The 18,122-nt window shown below is 40.8% G+C and overlaps 4 protein-coding genes and 1 long non-coding RNA gene across 6 annotated transcripts; 3 read left to right on the plus strand and 2 right to left on the minus strand.

Moving 5' to 3' along the window:
* Positions 1-372: 372 nt before the first annotated feature.
* Positions 373-2,503, plus strand: clrn2 (clarin 2). Its single transcript, XM_044029069.1, has 3 exons — positions 373-661; positions 1,267-1,446; positions 1,559-2,503. Exons 1-3 carry the CDS (start codon positions 409-411, stop codon positions 1,825-1,827), a joined length of 702 nt encoding a protein of 233 aa, XP_043885004.1. The 5' UTR covers positions 373-408; the 3' UTR covers positions 1,828-2,503.
* Positions 663-4,485, minus strand: LOC122771476. The gene is made up of 2 exons (XR_006360606.1): positions 4,422-4,485; positions 663-1,823 (listed from the first exon to the last, which is right to left on the minus strand). It is a non-coding gene; the product is annotated as an uncharacterized LOC122771476 (long non-coding RNA).
* A 16-nt stretch (positions 4,486-4,501) lies between these two features.
* Positions 4,502-8,903, plus strand: LOC122771473 (torsin-1A-like). Its single transcript, XM_044029066.1, has 5 exons — positions 4,502-4,701; positions 6,611-6,876; positions 6,969-7,144; positions 8,110-8,237; positions 8,344-8,903. Exons 1-5 carry the CDS (start codon positions 4,512-4,514, stop codon positions 8,586-8,588), a joined length of 1,005 nt encoding a protein of 334 aa, XP_043885001.1. The 5' UTR covers positions 4,502-4,511; the 3' UTR covers positions 8,589-8,903.
* A 73-nt stretch (positions 8,904-8,976) lies between these two features.
* Positions 8,977-12,795, plus strand: LOC122771474 (perilipin-2-like). Of its 2 annotated transcripts, none has more exons than XM_044029067.1 (6): positions 8,977-10,152; positions 10,719-10,923; positions 11,421-11,503; positions 11,615-11,852; positions 11,961-12,118; positions 12,437-12,795. In XM_044029067.1, exons 1-6 carry the CDS (start codon positions 10,138-10,140, stop codon positions 12,728-12,730), a joined length of 993 nt encoding a protein of 330 aa, XP_043885002.1. In that variant the 5' UTR covers positions 8,977-10,137; the 3' UTR covers positions 12,731-12,795. The 2 variants fall into 2 exon arrangements, with proteins under 2 accessions (XP_043885002.1, XP_043885003.1); XM_044029068.1 differs by having other exon boundaries at positions 11,964-12,118.
* A 607-nt stretch (positions 12,796-13,402) lies between these two features.
* On the minus strand, positions 13,403-17,944 carry rps6 (ribosomal protein S6). Its single transcript, XM_044029312.1, has 6 exons — positions 17,861-17,944; positions 16,810-16,941; positions 15,328-15,538; positions 14,301-14,447; positions 13,836-13,993; positions 13,403-13,538 (listed from the first exon to the last, which is right to left on the minus strand). The coding sequence occupies exons 1-6, from the start codon at positions 17,864-17,866 to the stop codon at positions 13,443-13,445; spliced, it is 750 nt and encodes a 249-aa protein (XP_043885247.1). The 5' UTR covers positions 17,867-17,944; the 3' UTR covers positions 13,403-13,442.
* Between the last annotated feature and the right edge of the window lie 178 nt (positions 17,945-18,122).

The following is an 18,122-nucleotide window of genomic DNA, read 5'->3' on the forward strand; positions in this document are numbered from 1 at the left end:
TCATCTGTCTTTCTCACACATGCTTACATGATTTTTACAGCTGCAGCCACGAAGGTCACAACACAAGTGTTACATTCCCAGCTCCAAATACCAAGTCGCAAAGGTTAATTCATCCCCTGAATTAAAAGTGTGTGTGTGCGTATGTGTGAGTGTTGTGACAGACAGGGTGTAGGGATAGAGTTTCTCCCGGTAAAGAGATCTCTTTGACCGCCATAGATTCTGTTTCTCCTCCTCTGACTGTGACTCATGCAACATTTCGTGGAAGGAACCAACATTCCCTTTATAGTTGGATTATGTTTTCTTTTCACTTTCCAGACTGCAGAATAAACTCATGGTGGTCGCGCGGTGCTCTCAGCGGTCGCTGCCCGGAGTCGTGTCACCTTCCTCGGGGCACCATGGGCTCGTAAGATGCCTTCCCTGTGGAAACGGATCACATTCTCGGTGGCCTCGGTGCTCTGTGTCGGCTCCGCGGTCCTCTTGGTCGTGGCCCTGGCCACGGAGCGCTGGGTCACCGGGCACATCCTGTGTAAAACCGGGGCGGAGATAGTGAACGCGTCCCACCCGGAGATGGAGCAGTTCATCGGGGACATTTATTACGGCTTGTTCCAGGGAGGGAAGAGCAAGAGGTGTGGGCTCGGGAAGAGGCGCTCCAAAATATTCAGTAAGCTTAAATACTTTATTCTATACACAAACCTGATGATGGATTAAACATCGTTTTTAAACCTAGTATACAAATAATGAATAAGACACGCAGTTCCCCCATTATTTGCGTTAATGTCATTGTACTGTATATGTTAGTGTACCAAAGGTTTTCAGTCCTTAAAGCTATTCAACGAGTAAAAACTCTATGTAATTAACAGAATTACAACTAAAATAGCTAATGTTTTTGTATGCTCACTTAATCTGTTATAATACTTTTATATACTTATAATTTTTTTAATATATAATATAGCTAAACTACATACAAATTGACAAACTAAAACAATTAGTATAACAATGTGGATTCTCACAAGTAACACATTGAAGACAAAACACATGGCTACAAACCACCCATGTAAACATACATACATACAATCACATGATCAGATTTCAAAACAAAGATCAAAAAAGAGAAAGGTCAACAAACCCTCCTGTTCTGCTAATGTCCTGTTTCAGGGTGCTTTAATGACTAATATGAATCTGTCGGCTGATGTTTTCCTTCTTCATCTTTACTCACACAAATCTGCTCACAGGGCTGATGATGTGTGTTTTTCTCTGAATATTCAGTTTTCCCAAAGCTCGTGCGGACATTGAACAGTGGCCTTCATATGATGGTGATCCTCTTCTTGCTGGTGGCCATTGGCTTTGCTCTCGTCAGTCTGTCTTTCTGTATTTACAATGCACGTAGGGTTCCCTACCAGAGTATCAAGGGCCACAAAGGACTCTATCTGTGGAACCTAATTGCTGGTATGTGAGGGGATTCTTCACTTTGCCCTCAAATATCAACGTTTATCCTAATTCTTGGTAATTGGTTGTTGTATTCTGGCTTTGCTAACCTCTCCCTCACTCCTGTCTCCAGCTCTTTTTGGTGCTCTGGGTGTTTTGTGTTTCCTGGCAGCCATGAGACACCACAGTCTGACTGAGCGGGTAGCAAACTACCAAGAGAACCTCTTCGTCCTCGTTGTCCTGGACGACAAACTGGACTGGTCCTTCTGGCTGGGTGTGGGCAGCATTGGGACTCACTTTGCTGTCTGTGGTGTCGTTGCAATGAGTCGCATCAAGCTGCCCAAACCAGAGATCAAGAAACCTGAAGAGCCCACCATCTCTGCTCTGGACCTGCTTTACTGAGGGACCAGACAAGGAGCATCACGTTAGCACGTCTGTCATTTATGATTGGCCTCTGGTCACTGACACATAGCAGTGTCCAACTGACATTATAAACCATGAATAAAAGGTAATTATACTGTATATAATTCCATCTCATGACTGACACGACAAAGAAACATGATTTATCAATGAGAGGAATGACAACAAACAGGATGATAGTGAAGCAAATGAAGATTCAATGAACATCCAAGTCCAAAACCTCACATTTTCCTCTGTGGATTTTACTCCGTAACATCCAAGATTCAGATGATTCTTCTGATCAGACAAGAATAATAATAATGTACAAAAAATAAAGCACCATGTACATATTACCTTAACTGTTTAAATGTAGAACATATGGATGTGGATTTTAGATGAACAATGTGATGCTGCCAAGCACAGCCTGCATGTGGACAAATAAACCTTCCTTTGTGACAGGAACTGAAAACAAAATTTCCACTTATGTGTATGCTGGAGGTTTTCAGATGAACACTTTTATCTGTTATGAAAAACTAAATATATTTTCCTCTGAAAGGAAGCCCAGTAATGATAACGTACATCACCACAGAAGTCACAGCACGCTGGAAAACACAGGACACTCTAAAAACAGTCTTACATTGTATATGCTTCAAATATGAAATCACTGCTGTCTAGAACATAAGAGGCAGACAGTGACAGTTGGTGTACAGGACAAGACTGAACGGAGTTATCCATGTCTGCATTAAAGCAGACCTTTGCAAGTCTGGTCACTTTTTTGCCTGTTTGTCTACGAAGCTTTTTGAGTACATATTTTTTACGACACCAACGTCCATCCATCTACTATCTACTGCTTTATCCTCACTGTTGTAAAAAACTCACCAGTTCCCACTCCCTTCCCCTCTCCTGGCCATGTGAATTTGTTTTCAACAGAGCTGGTGAACAACCCGTGGAGCCATGTCCCTCGCTCACACTATAGCTGCCTTTATCTTTTAGCTGGTTAGCTGGCTAGAGGGGCATGTGTGTAGAATGACTCCAAAACTGTTAAGTTATGGTAAAAATCATGCATAGTTCTGCTTTAATGGACACAAATTGGACATTTTATGTTGTATACACTGAATCAGTGATTTAGAGTAATTCATTGTACATATAGAACAGGGGTCTCTCACTCAAATGACCTGGGGGCCACTCTACGTCTTGTCTGGTCAGGAGAGGCCAGTGAAGTGAAAATAAAAGAAAAATAACTGTTCAGTCAGAGTTAAGAATGGGACTTGGTCTTGTCCCAATACTGGTCATTTAAAATCCAATTCAATCCAAAAAACCTCTATATATCGCATGCTTCACTGTGCACAGTCTGTTAAAATGTAAATAAAAATCAGCAAAGGCATTTTAGCTAAGTCATGTTTGTGCTGTTTATTTCTTCTTTTTTGGAGAATAGTATTTGTTACACAGTTGGAGAATTATGTCTTTGAAATGACTCAGCACAAATGTCTTGTTTACAGCTTCATAGTTCATTAAAAAATACACTTTGAGGACACTTCCGTGGCCAGCAGCCACCCTTTATATATCTATGGAGAGAACCCATAGAGTTTAAAAACAACACGGAACAACAGTGTTCTACTTGCACAATGACGGAGGAAAAGGTAAGAATGGATAAAGAGCACATTTTTATATTGAACACTGTATGAATAGTCATTATTTGTATACATTAAATCAATTAAGTTTATCTCTGGGTGGAGAAGGAGGAGGGTGCTGTTGGATCTGGAGCGAATGTCCGTTGAATAGTCAATCTGAAACTGATTTCGCCGCGGTCTCGGAGGGTAATTTAGACTGCGGTCAAGCCAGTCGACACAGTTTTTTGCTGTACGTGATTATAGTAGCATTACGGCAATGGCGTCTCAGAACTGGTTTCAAAATAAAAGCACTCGTCCGGTACGTAGCAAAAGACCGTCAACGGAAATGTACGGACGTTGTGATGTGTACTTTCAAAATAAAGCCGACACAGAATAAAAGCCCGTCAAAGTGTCAAATATGAGACAAATTACATATGATTTTGGGTCCAGTGTAAAATTATCAATTAATAATTCCACTTCAGGGATATAGTATATGACTATATGACCGCTGCGGCTTCTCCCGCCCGCCTGCCCCCAGCGCGACTGTCGATCGGAGCAGACTGTCCTCAGAACGCCATGACAGCGTCGCGTCATCAGGGCGACGAGCGTAAATCGTCTTGAAACGCGGACCAAGTCATTTTTAGGTTTTGATTGTCCCTCTGTCTGGGGCCCCTGCCAATCGGGCCCTAGGCCCTAGTTTGCCTTTGCGTTAATCCGGCTCTGCCTCGTAGTGTGACCCAGTAAGTGTCAATACATTCTGATGTATAGTTTCAGAATAAAAGCCTGTCAAAGTGTCAAATATGAGACAACATCACAGGGCGTTTCCTTTTAAACTGAACTCAAAATCATATGTAATTTGTCTCATATTTAACACTTTGACGGGCTTTTATTCTATGTGTCGGCTGGCTTGACCGCAGTTAATTTGGGACACGCCATGAGTTTGCATATATAAAACAAACAAACATAAATTAAGTCCACAAAGAATACCTGTGCACTCTGACGTCACGACAACCACCTTCCTGATTCTTTTCGCAATTCTTCACACATATTTCCGTGGATTAGTAGCGAGACACGAAAATGAAGCCGAGGAGGCAACAGGCACTGCTGCTGTGGCTGCTGCTCAGCTCCTGTGTGTTGACCGAGGCCATCGAGCCCATCAGCACCACCGTCGCTGCTGTCAGCGCGGCTACGGCCCTGGCAGCGTTCATTGCCAACTGGAAGAATTCCGAGTGCTGTCAACCTGCGTGGATTTCGTTCAACATGACAGGTGAATGTGCACTTTCTCAAAATATGATTACATCCTTTTAAAATTAAAGCGGGGTGGGCGGGGGGGGGATTATTTTCCCCAAGGGGCCACATGAGAAACAAAAATTATTGTTGAGGGCTGGGCCAAATTTGAATTTAATTTGATCTCTTTTATCTTAAAAAACCAGTAAATTGTATTGTTTTGGTGTAAATTGGGCAGCATACAATAAACGCGCCATTTGGAATTAACTTTTTTTGTTTTTGTTTAACGTGATTCGACATTTTTAGGGGGCCAGGGATAACTGGCTAGCGTCACTTGTTGCTGTGCAGACAGAAGCAGATCCGTCAGGCTTTTCAAAATAAAAGCAACACAGTTATATTGCATGGTCCTCACTGATATAATACAGTAGTAAGAGTCACCTGAGGAATATTGACACGCTGGATCAATCAGGCTTTTGTGGTTTGGAGTTAGTGAACAAGCTCTACTTATTTCTGCATAATGATGGTCACACCCAGTAATGTTTTCATCAAGCTGAGGAAAACTACAGGCTGAAACATGTCTGTGTTCATGCCGCCGTGCATTGATTTATTTATTTAAGTGGTAAACAGGACCTGAGAGTGACTGGGATGATATCAGTTGATTGACTCTTTTACTTTGAAAATCTCTTTTTTCTGCTAGTAGGGATGAGCCGGTATGATACTCTGTATTAGCCCAATACTCAAATCAAAATCAAAAAAGTTTCATGGTCAAAATCACTAGATCTGATGTCAGAAAAAGAACAGAAATCCATAACAATTTGTACAGCTCAATATTACAAAAATACACCAATAAGCAAGGGAAAATATCAAAATTTTAACTTAATCAGTTTTGTCTTTGTAAGCAGAATAATTGTCAAACTGTTGGAACATTGTTTTTAAAATGGTGGTAAGATCAAATATCTAGCAGTATCATTAATAAATATACATACATCATTAAAAAGATAAAAAAGACTGTTACTGACTGATATCATTAGCCAGAGATTCTCAAGATTGTGATATTAGTATCTGACACAAGTAAGTGATATCAAGCCTATCATCTCATATCTCATATCATCATATCTATCATCCTGCCAAAGCCAGAGCACAGAAAATGTTCCTGTATGCCTCAGCAAATGTTTTTTATTGTTTCAAATATATTTATTGGGAAACCAATCACTTAACAGAGAGATTTAACAGTCCACAATCACGTTTCCTTTGTTTTCTTTACAGAAGGTAAGAAAAAGTAATCCCTAACAGAAAAGACTAATGGCAAAGAGGAAGTAAACAAACAGAGCCCCGCATCAACAAAGCAACTGAAACAAAAAGGACAGGACAAAACAAACAAAAAACAGCAACAGGACATTTTCCCACTCCCCTTTTATCCTGTCACACAAATGCTTTTTAAAGATAAAATATGTAACATATCTGGATTAAAATATCCAAAACTAATGAGACAAATGTCATGTAATGACTAATGTGCCAGTACACTCTTTAAATTCTGTGTTTCCTATTTAATGAACTTGTCTGTCACATTTTCAGGCACTCAGTACAAGTTTGCTATATATTTGATTGGTTACCATTGTCGAAACTGTAATTTATTAAAGGAATACTTTTGGGAAGCACAATTTTTCAAAAATACTACCCCTATTCTAGTAATACAAAGCTAAATGCAAATCGGTATTCCTTTCAGCTCAGGTCAAATTTGTCTATCTGAACCTGATAATATTGACCAAACCTGACCCGAACCATCCACGAGTAGGCAACTACTAGCCGCAATGAACTTACACAAAGATACACAAAAGTAAAAAAAAACCACTTTTGATGTGTCCAAACCCATGGTATCCACACTCTAATGCTATTGGAGGTTTATCACCCCCTTTAAATAATCTGATTCATTGCCGTGCACGTTGCAGGCCTCCAGGCAGACCTGGACAAGAAGCTGTTCGGCCAGCACATCGCCTCACGCATCATCTCAAATGCCGTGAGTGGATTCATGTCCAAAAACAACCCAAATAAGCCACTGGTGCTTTCTCTGCACGGGGGGACTGGCACGGGGAAGAACTTCATCTGTAAGCTGATCGCTGAAAACATTTACAAGGAGGGAATGCAAAGCAACTTTGTGCACATGTTCTCGACGACGGTTCACTTCCCACATCAAAGTCATCTCCTTCAGTACAGAGTATGGAGTAGGAAGACGCTGGTTCCTTTAATGCTCGTATGAAACATTTTGTCCCCCTGCATGAAATGAAATTTGCGATTGTTTCCCCTCAGTCTCAGCTACAGCAGTGGATCAAAGGCAACATCACCAATTGTGAGCGTTCCATGTTCATCTTCGACGAGATGGACCAAATGCATCCTGGCTTGATCGACTGCATTACGCCGTACTTGGACTACCACGAAAAGCTGGATGGCGTTTCGTATCGGAAAGCCATCTTCATCTTCCTCAGGTGTTCCTCAAGTATTGACAAGAGATCCCGTCAGTCGGAAAAGATTGTGTTCTTCTTGTTCTGTGTTCTTTTTACGTGGTGTACTCAGGTCGTGTCTCCTGAAAAAGCACTCAAAAGAGTTGATGACAGAGATGCGTAACAACAGACGTGATTCCGACCAGGGAAAAAGAGTCTGGAACACCTGTGGAGCTGAGCTGCACACTCAAGCAGGCGGTCAAATGTGTGAATTTATGTTGAGAATGGGTGAAAATCCAATTAAAAGCCAAGGTTTGACTTTTTGGGTAGTAGTAGTAGTAGTAGGCCTTTATTGTCACACATATCGAAGTACAGCGTGTACAACTGTGATATTGACAAACACTCGCAAATCTGTGTCTTGTGCTGAAGAGAGAGAAAGTAGCCAACTGTATTTTTGTGCCCGTCAGAATTGTTTCACTTAGATTAGACACTCAGAATTGTTGCCTTAGATTTGGTTACATTGTCATTTAAAATGTAATTATAGTAGAGCTGAAACAATTATTATTGTAGTTATTATATTATAATTATTAATCGATTGCTAAATTAATCAACAACTATTTTGATAATCGATTAATCGGTTCAAAGCTTTTTTCATGATTAAAACAAGATTTCCGATCAATTATTATTTAATTAACTGGCAGATTTGTTCCCAGAAACAGATTGGAAAGATGTGTGGGAAATTTTGTGTATCAGGTGTTATAAAAACCAATATTGGTCAACCTGTAGTTGAGTCCATTTTGACATTTTAAGCAGGAAAATCACAGGTGTTGAATATGACAGTGGCTCTGTCACATATAGTAGCTCCTGTAAGTCCGCACAGTGTCAAAGTGAACTTTACCCCTCAAGGTTTCAAAATCACTCTCCTCCCATTTTTCTTTCTGTCGTCTTTGTGAAAATGTGACCTGAGGTGAGTTCTAATGTGTGTAGCGTGTCTCTGGTTTGACTCACAGCAACGCTGGGGGAGACAGCATCGCACAGACCGCTCTGGAGTTCTGGAAAACAGGACAAAGCCGAGAAGAGATCAAGCTCAAAGACCTGGAAACCGTGCTCTCGTCGTCGGTGTTTAACAACGAACAAAGTGAGTGTAAAAGAAATTACACACAAGGAACTTTGTTTAAAAAATAAATAAAACCCCCCAAAAAAAACAGAAACACACCCTGAAAAATCAATCAATCTCTCTATAGGTGGCTTCTTTAAATCAAGTTTGATCGACCAGAGCCTGGTGGACTTCTTCGTCCCACTGCTGCCTCTGGAGTACAAACATGTCGTCCAGTGCGCCATGGCCGAGATGATGGCCAGAAATATGACGCCCGTCAAGCACGTGGCAGAAATGGTGGCCAAAGATTTAAACTACTACCCCAAACAGGAAAGAGTCTTCTCCGACAGAGGCTGCAAGACGGTAGAGAGCAGGCTGGACTATTACTTATAACATCACTGTAAGATCTCTGCCTTTTTGTCCCACAGCAACAACAACAGCAGTAGAGTTTCAGAGATGTTGTTTTGTCTTAAATCCACTGTTTGCATTTATGTGTAATCTTTATGGTTCACTGGAGAACACTTGCCTTGATTCTTATTTTAACGTCAGCGTTGTGGGTGAGGTCGTCTGCACTGCCGAGCTACATGTCTCACTGTTTGAATACAACATGAGCTAAATTTTGATATTGATAAATATTGAGAGATCCTGATGTAAATGTACCTCTTTATGATAAAGGATGTGGACGCTAAGAATCTGTTTTTACGCAAACTCGGGGAAGTTTTCTCATTTCAAAAAGAAGACAAAATCTATATATTTTTATTTAAATGCAGACAGCTCACAAAATGATACTCTGATTTATTTTTTTTAAATATTGTGCGCTGATTGAAGTTTTTTCTAAATTCCAATGCTTGTCTTGATTTTGCCTTCTTGTCCTGTCCTCGCGATGTGAACTTTGTTCTTCTCTATTTCATAGAAACAGTCACAGGTTAAGAACACTGTACTTGTGGCGATAATGGTTTGAAATCATTTGATGAACTCAAGCAGGAGTATAGCCTTACACAAGAGGATTTTTGGAAATTTTTGCAAATTGGGCACTGTATTAAAGCTACTCGGGGGAAGAACCCGGATCATGTGACCAGCATTCAGGAATTGGTCCAGGTAACTAGGCATAAAAAATGTGGAGCCTCTAAATTTTATGTGATTTTCAGGGAGGCACGATCACACTCCTGGAGGGGTTGAGACTTTGCTGGGAGAAGGATGTGGGCGAACAGATTTCCGATGATAGGTGGGTGGAGTTGGTGGCATCCTGGTATAAATGTTCTCGTGAAGCACAATCACAGCTTATTCAGTACAAATTGTTGGACAGGAACCACTGGACCCCCAGTAAAATGGCAAAACTAAAACTCAAGGACAATGACACGTATTGGAGGTGTGAGAAGGAAGTGGGTACGCTTGTACACATGTTGTGTTATTACATGTTTAGTTTATACAGGTAATAATTCAAATTATTGGATTATATTAGTAATATTCCTATTATAAAAGTATATGCCATTCTGTATCCTGAGTTTTAGTAGCCCATATATTGATTTAACATAAATACCTTTTGTGTGTATGTATTCATTGCACCTTTCTGTTCTGTTTAATGTTATTTGAAGCCCATGGTTATAATTATTCATAAATATGCAGTGTCATAATAACTAAATCTCTGCCGTTTATAACAAACCAAACCGTTAGAAAATCGGTAGAAAATTGAGCAAGTTATGGTTCTTTAAAAAGTCCATGTACCACTGCAACACATGTTATGGGTGAGCGAGCTGACTGTGGCAAGATCACGGTGTCACGGTGATATATCGCGAGAACACCATGTGATCGTGAGCTTCCGTAGAAGCAGAGCAGGTGTGCGCTGATTAATGACTCCGCCGCGCAGAGAGAGCGGAAATCCTCCGGAGTGAGTGATGCCTCTTTGAGATTTAAGCTGACAAAGTGATTTAGTGTTCCAAACATGACCAACAAACACGTGAGTACAATCAAGGAATATGAACCGTCCACCTTTTCATACCTGAAACTACACCAGTACACCAAGAGACAGATACCTGCTTTTAAACAAACACAGTCGCTCTATTTAAACTTCAGAAAATTCCCAAATACATTATTTATTGGCTCGTGTATCATAGAAATGTAGCCACGGTGTACTAAAGCACTGGAAAAAAAACAAACAAAACCAGGGTTATATAATAATATAACCGATATAATAATAATCTGAAGGATAACAATAGGTTCCTCGCACTCGTGCTAGGAGCCGTGCAGGGCCCTGCCATTCGTGAGGTACAGGTTTAATGGTAAACATTCACCTAAATTGTTTTCATGTTTTAATTAGTTTTTTCTATGCTCAAATAATAATGCTTTTCTATTTGTCAGTGTGCAAACTCCTTGGACATATCACTGTATTCTGTAAAACATTTGTGCTTTACAATGTACAACAAAATATAAAATGAATACCATACCTGCATGAAGCTGTAGTGATGAGTCTATTAGTCATTTCTGAACATCCCAGTGAAAGGACAGTCTGCTGTTTTCTTGCAGGAGGCTCCAAATGCTGCTGCCAGACTCTCTCAGCTGCCCGTGGTTCGCTCTGCTTGTAGCAAGCTTTCACACATCTACATCGACACTAAACACAACCACCCGACCCTGAGGACCATGTGTGAGACGCTGGAGAGCAGCGTGACGGCTCTCAGTACTGTGGCCAGTGACCGTGTCTCACCTGTCATTGTTAAGCTACAGCCCCAGAGTGAGTGCTGTGGTACTGACCTATGACCTTTTCTGCCTTGTGTTATATTGTGTGGATGTATGTGTTCAAAGCCTTTTTAAGTACAACATCACTTCAGCAAACTATTATATTGTGCATTAGGTTAAAAATCTCTATAATAAATTGATTGAGACAGATTACCATTAGTGGGATAATCATGAAAAAGGAAAGTTAGTTCATATTTTACACAAGTAACTTCAAAATGCTCAGCTCACTAACATACAGTCCTTTTAAAGTGCCACAAGGGGGAGCCTGTGTCTTGCCGCATGATTTATACTTATCTTATTTAAGCTAAAGCTCTTGTATTTTCAACTTCAGATGCTCACTAAAAATGTGCACCCAATTTAATTTAAACCATTTGAAATGAACATTCAAGTTGTACTTCCTCAGTTTGAACATACAAATGGAGATGATACCGACTTAATATACTTGTATTTGGATGGGAGATGTGTGCTTTTAATTGATCACTCTGTCCATAGTTTCTGCTGCAAATGATGTGATGTGTAAAAGTCTTGACTGGCTAGATATCACCTTTCCTGTGCTTCACACACCTGCAGAGGAGGTAACTGTTATTTTCCCATCACCTAAAGACTAACAAATTGCAGTTCCTGCAAGTGTGAGGGGGTAAAAAAAAGCCCAGTGGTTCTCTCCTGGTTTTGTCTGCTTCACACAGATTGTCGCCACAGCCAAGAACAAGGTGCATGAGATCCAGGGCGTGGTGAGCCTTGTAGCAAACGGGACCATGGACTGTGTCACATGGGCGATGGAGAGGATGCAGCATGCAGGTGATAGGATGAACAACACTCTGGCAGAGAGAGCCATCACTGTGGCCAGCATGGGTCTGGACTCCGCTCTGAACACAGCAGAGGCCCTGGTGGACCAAGTTTTTCCTCCTACTGAAGAAGAGAAAAGTACATAATGCAGTGTAGAGATAGTGAAATGAACTGTCACATTTAGGACTTGATCTGATCACATTTTTTCTCACCTACCACCTTCAAACTGTCTTCCTGTTCACTTTGTAGAAGAAGAAGAAGAAGAAGCGGCGGCAGCTCACTTGGTGCAGGGCTTTGAGGGAGTCACACTCAGGAGAAGCTACGGCGTGCGACTGGCGTCTCTTACTGCCGCGCTGTGTCGGAGAACCTACCACGTGGTTGGGGCCAAGGTTCTCTTTGTTCAGGTGTGCTATGCGTACAATTCACAGGAAAAGTTTGACATTCTGGGAAATGTATTTATCGTTTTCTTGACAAACTCTGAATTTATTACATTGTTGAATTTAAATTTAATTTTCACCCCCTTAACAATGTTTTGGTACAGAAACTAAATGACACAAACTAATGTCAGAAAAATGTAATAATTGTTTTTGATCTGTGTCTAGCCACATAAAAGATGTTTGTACTTTTAGTGAACTATTTTGCACCTGACTTCTTACTTTGTTATTCCTGTTTTTGTCGTGGGCAAAGTCCTTTCACACCTAAGAACATTTCGTCTTCAACAGGTGGAGCACCTTCAGATCATGTGGCTAAGCCTGGTGTGGAACCTGCAGGGGGTGCCTCAGTACCTGCAGTGTCAGGCTGTGTCCATGTTTTTCTTTTTCTCTCAGATTTACAAGTTAAGCTGCCCACCACCTGAACAGAACCAGTCCTGTCAAGTTAGAAGACGTCTCAACGCAACCAGGGCTTTGTCAACTGACAACGATGTGACACAGGGCTGCCCAAAGGTTTCACCACAGCCCTACCGAACAAGGTCAACAATGTCTCCCGTTAAAGCGTGCATGTGTTACTTTAAATAAAAGGTGTTAAAATTGGTCCCACAGCTGTCACATAATGGTGTAAAATAAAGTTCTTTGAAAAGTCATGGAGCTTTTGTTCTGCCTCTGTAAAGGAAATATTACACATATGCTGGGTTCATCTGAAAACTGGCTGTCAAGAAAAACAACTTATTGTTTAAACTTGTTTGCAGCCATCCAACTTCACTTACACAACTGCTATTTTTGATCAAGCTGCACCTCAGTGTTGGTTTTGCACAGACCATTTTGAGCAAACTTTATTTCAGGTAGAAGAAACCTTCCAACACACGATTCAGATGAATCACTTGTTATCAGGGTTCTGCAGAGCTTGGCAACAAGCTGACAATTGAATCAGGTGTGTTGGAGCAGGGCAACATCTAAAACACAGGGACACTATCGTTAAGTGACAGCAAGTTGACAAATGAAAAACCAATTCTACACTACAGACATCTTACACTAGCATTGAGATCATGAATCCTTAAAATCTAATATGGAATATTTTTCAATTACAATACAACTATGATTTGGCTCTTGACATGTGGACTTAGGTACCTGGCCAACAATTCAGTTTCATTCCTGTGATTGTCTCATTTTAACTGGCAAATGTACAATCATAGCAAGTATTCACAGCCTGTGGTCTGAAGGTGGAAGTGAAAAAGAATGAAACCACATGGGTCAATTTTTCAGCAAAACATTATTTTATTTGTCTTTGATTTCACTTCTGGCTGGACTCTGACTTGGATGTGGATGCTCTCAGAGAAGAAAGACGGCGCCTCTTGGCGATCTGTTCCTGGCGTTTCTCCTTGGCCTCCTGTTTACAAGAACAAATGTGGGTCAGCAAAGTCATTTCACGCAGGCATCATTATTCGCACCCAAAGGTTTAGTATGCTACTTGGGACAATGACAGCAAAAATGAATTTTGTGGTGAAATATTAACCTCTACAAAATAAGATCCAAGCATTGGCATTAAACAGGTGAACCTGGGAGTAATCCAAGAATCTTTCCAGTCAAATGTTTGATTTAGGGATGTGGTTATGTGCTGCCACTTTGATTTTCAAACACATTTACCATATGGAGTTAATACAATCTGTACGATAAGAAAACATACCTTCATCCTCTTGGCCAGCAGCTTGGCATACTCAGAAGCCTCCTCTTTGTTCTTCTGGGTGCGCTGTCTCTTGAGGGCGATGCGGCGACGCTTGTGCTGCAGCACACGAGGAGTCACCAGTCTCTGGATCCTGGGAGCCTTAGTTCTGGGCTTCTTGCCTGCCAAAAAAAAAAGATCACTGATCACCTCCCACTAAAAAACACACAGTTAATCTTTGGTGAAATTAAACACCTGGTGTAATAGTGTGGTTTGGCAAAACTCAGTCACAAAGTACAGTGCATTTGTAGATGCAGGAGAGGTAAAAACAGAAGGTCACCATTAATGTAAATGCAGAAAGCTGTCAAAATGAGCTATATCAGCAGCTTCTAATTTGCTGACAATTATTCAGTGCACATTACTATTAGGTAGATATTTCAAAATAAAGTAAATAAAAACATTCAAACAAACATAAATCCAAAAACATACCTTCTTTAGTCAGGGGTCTTCTCACAACATACTGCCTAACATCATCTTCCTTGGCCAGGTTGAAAAGTTTGCGGATCTTGCTGGCCCTTTTGGGACCCAGACGGCGAGGGACAGTGCTGTCGGTAAGCCCGGGAATGTCCTTCTCACCTAAAACAACCAGGTCAAAGTTTAGTCCACCCCATCCATTAAACAAAGCAAGTTAACCAACAGATTGCAATTAGATGGATGTGTATTCATAAATCCCGTCATTCATTCTGTGAGGAATTTAATTTCAAACAATACTAAAATAAATGAACATTTAACAGTTCTGATGATTGAACAATTTCATGGAATTCACTAACGGCTGATCTATTACCATTAACTCGTGAGTATATACTTTCACTCAACGCGGGATCCTGCTAGCACGACATAACCGTGGTGGAGACAAAAGTGTCTGAATGTGATACATTTTTCATAAATAACCGGTAAGATTGTGGTATCACCTTTACAAGAAAGTCTTGTTGCACTTGTGGCAATGACTACCATCAATTCTGGTGAAATACAACCAGACTTGAATGTTTAACTTTCTCCATCATGACTACATTTGGGCAGGACAGTCTCTGAATGAAGCACCCACTGCCTGTGTGTGTGTGTGTGTGTGTAAGACAGACAGCCCTCACACAGCCACTGACAGAGACACAACTACTTCATAGACAAACCGCTTAATTCAAAATGTATCAATAACCAATAGTAAGAGGACGGGCTTCTGTGTCGTTCTCCTAGTGAACTCATGAGAGAGCAATGCAGTTCAACCATCCATGGTTACCGGTTTGGTTGCATCTGGTAAGCAGCTCCACAGTTACTCTGGCAACACACTGTCCCCCCTTAATGACTACAGATCAAGCAGAAAGGGTCTACTGGTGTGCCATCAGCAAGATATAGACATGATACAACATTTCTTAAATACTAGACCTGAGTCATAGTAAACAGGACTGTACCATGAACAATTTATCATTACCATGAAGCTGTTCACATGAGAACACTTTACCTTTCTTGACAATGACCAGATTGAGAACGCTGAGGTTGGCGTCAACAATGCAACCACGCACAGACTTGCGCTTGCGCTCGCCGGTCCTGCGGGGACGGTAGCAGGAGTGACCCTTGCTGAGCAGCAGACGCACACGGCCATGGGTCAGCACACCCTGCTTCATGGGGAAGCCCTGCTTGTCGTTGCCTCCGCTGATACGAACCACATAACCCTGTCAAAAGAGAGAAGTTTTGGATTTACTTTAACATATAGGTAAAAATGAAGAAAAATAAAGGATCAAGTATACAAGCTGTTTTACAAGCTCAGACACAGAAGCCCTGGTAGTAAGGCTACATCCATTCTGATGTAAACAGAAGCCGCTTCAGTCTTCTGATGTTTGCATTTTTTGGAAAGAACTAACAAGAGACCACAATGGTAGGAAACAGAAGAATAGGGTGAAACTGAAAGTAAGTTTAACAACTATTCATTGGGATGGAAATCACAGGGTACCTCACAATACGTGGTCCACGATAACGATTCTGTGATACTCAATATACCGCAAGACAATCACAGCGTTACATCACGATAGCCGCCTGACTGATAAAACCAGAATGTCCATGATAATTTAAGTGCATCACAGACATTTTTAATGTATACACAACATGGAGAACAAAGTGCATACGGTCTATGTATTGAACGGATGGGGCATCCCTTAACATAGCTTTCTCCACCATTATCCCGCTGTAAACTCACTCTTCTTCAGTCTGGTAACTTCTGGACAAGATTGCCTCATTCATCTGAGCAGTGCTACCATAAGGAAACATTAAGTACAATAACAAGGACTGTTTAGAGTATATGAATTAAAATATCAGTATATGCCCTGGCGTATGGAGATAGGCCAGTCAGAACCATTTATGAAGCAAATGTGGGTAACTGTGTCATCGTTTACAATGATCTTCATGCAGACTTTATCGCTGTCCAAATTCATGCACACATGCAAAAATGGAGCCAGCAGCATTTTCACACTTTGTGTTTCTCGAGACTCAACCACTAGTATAATGTGGCTTTTTTTAAATTCAACAATGTAAAGAAGCCTCATGTTGGCAGCTGAGGATCAACATATATCCTACAGGTAGTCCAGTAATCAGAGTTGGTGATTATTTTCCTAGCTCTGCATATTCTTGACAAATACAATAGACACTGATTGGTAACAGTAAAATAAAAACCCCACACTTTTACAGATGGTATATTTGAAACATTCACTATACAATCATTCAATTAAAGATGCAAGAGAATTGAGAGAGCAATGCTGTTATTATCAGCCAGTAATATAGACTGGTGATACCTGATAAACAGCTCTACAGTTTCTTTAGCAACACACTGTCCCCCCTTAATGACTACGGGTCAGCCAAAAAGGGTCTACTGGTGTGCAACACAAAAAGTACAATACAGTCACCAAACCCAACTCCACTCATCTCTGAAAAGCCATGCATCAGTATTTACCTTCCACTCATCTCCCAGAGGGTCAGCAGCCACCTCGGTGGCCATACGCTTCTCATAAAAAGTACGCAGCTTGCGCTCATCGTCGACTTCAATCAGCTTCTGGCAGCCAGTAGCGGGGAATGAGATGTTCAGCTGAAAAACAGTAGCAGTGTGACTGTTAGTATGAATGACTGTTTCCTTTGAACATCATAGCAAAAACAATTCAAAAAATTAAACAAAGTATTGTTCAAAAAGTAGGCGAAGCACTCAACTATGCAGTCCTACCCCCCTATTCTTCTTTTGCACCATACATTAAAATGAGATAACAAATAATGTATTACAGAACAAGACTATACAATACTGCACATATACACTTAACACATCCCTTCTTCCTCTAGAAAATCGTAATTTAGCATTATATTTAACTGTTGCAAGTCTGTGCACAAAATGAAATGCTCTTCAAATTAATACGAATATAAATTACATTAGATGAACATGATCTTACTAGGTCCACGCACATACATGTCACCATGCAGACAGATAAAGATAGAAAGCATGGCGAATAATTATTCACAATTAGCTAAGTAACTTATAGGTTTCAGGGTGAAAAATTACCCGGAACACTTTACTATCAAACGTATCGTTTAGTCTGAATAAGAGGGGGTACAGGATACTCGCGGCCTATTAGCTTCTATGCCGGCTAAACAAGCTATTCTAGACGTTGCTAGCAATACAACCAGTTTAATGAGAGGCTTTTTAGACACACACCACCGTGAGTTAACGTACTGTTGGTTACGGTGTTTCTTACAACTATTTTAATGCAGTCAAACGAGAAATTAACTCGGTGCAGCACATTTCTCTCTGTGCTCCGCCATGTTTCCACATCTCACTCGCAGACAGGACACTTCAACGCTAGCTGCCACTACAATCATAGATCATCCTACGTATTAAAGCATCGACTGTGCCATCACACTAGACCGATTACAAGCTTATAATCGTAGGTTCGTTTGTAGCTGAGTATTTTGGGTTTAGCAGCGCAACACAGAGAATTATGATAAGAAAAATGTTATACCTTCATTTTGCCAAACCGACCCTAAGACGGTCCGCCACGGGAAAGAGACCGGATATCCGTGCCGAGGTCTCACATAGGCCTCATATGTTATCGCGATAAGTGCCTCGCTTTAGTTTTCTCACCAGCTGAAGGTTATTAAACAATCTCTACAGCATTTATGCACAACTTTACTAATTAATTATTAATTAAAACATAATATATGATAACATCAATAATATTTTATTTCATCTACTCGAATTAACTTCATCCGCACTGCAGTTGT

This window comes from Solea senegalensis, linkage group LG6, assembly GCF_019176455.1.
Source record: "Solea senegalensis isolate Sse05_10M linkage group LG6, IFAPA_SoseM_1, whole genome shotgun sequence".
Taxonomy (NCBI): Eukaryota; Metazoa; Chordata; class Actinopteri; order Pleuronectiformes; family Soleidae; genus Solea; species Solea senegalensis.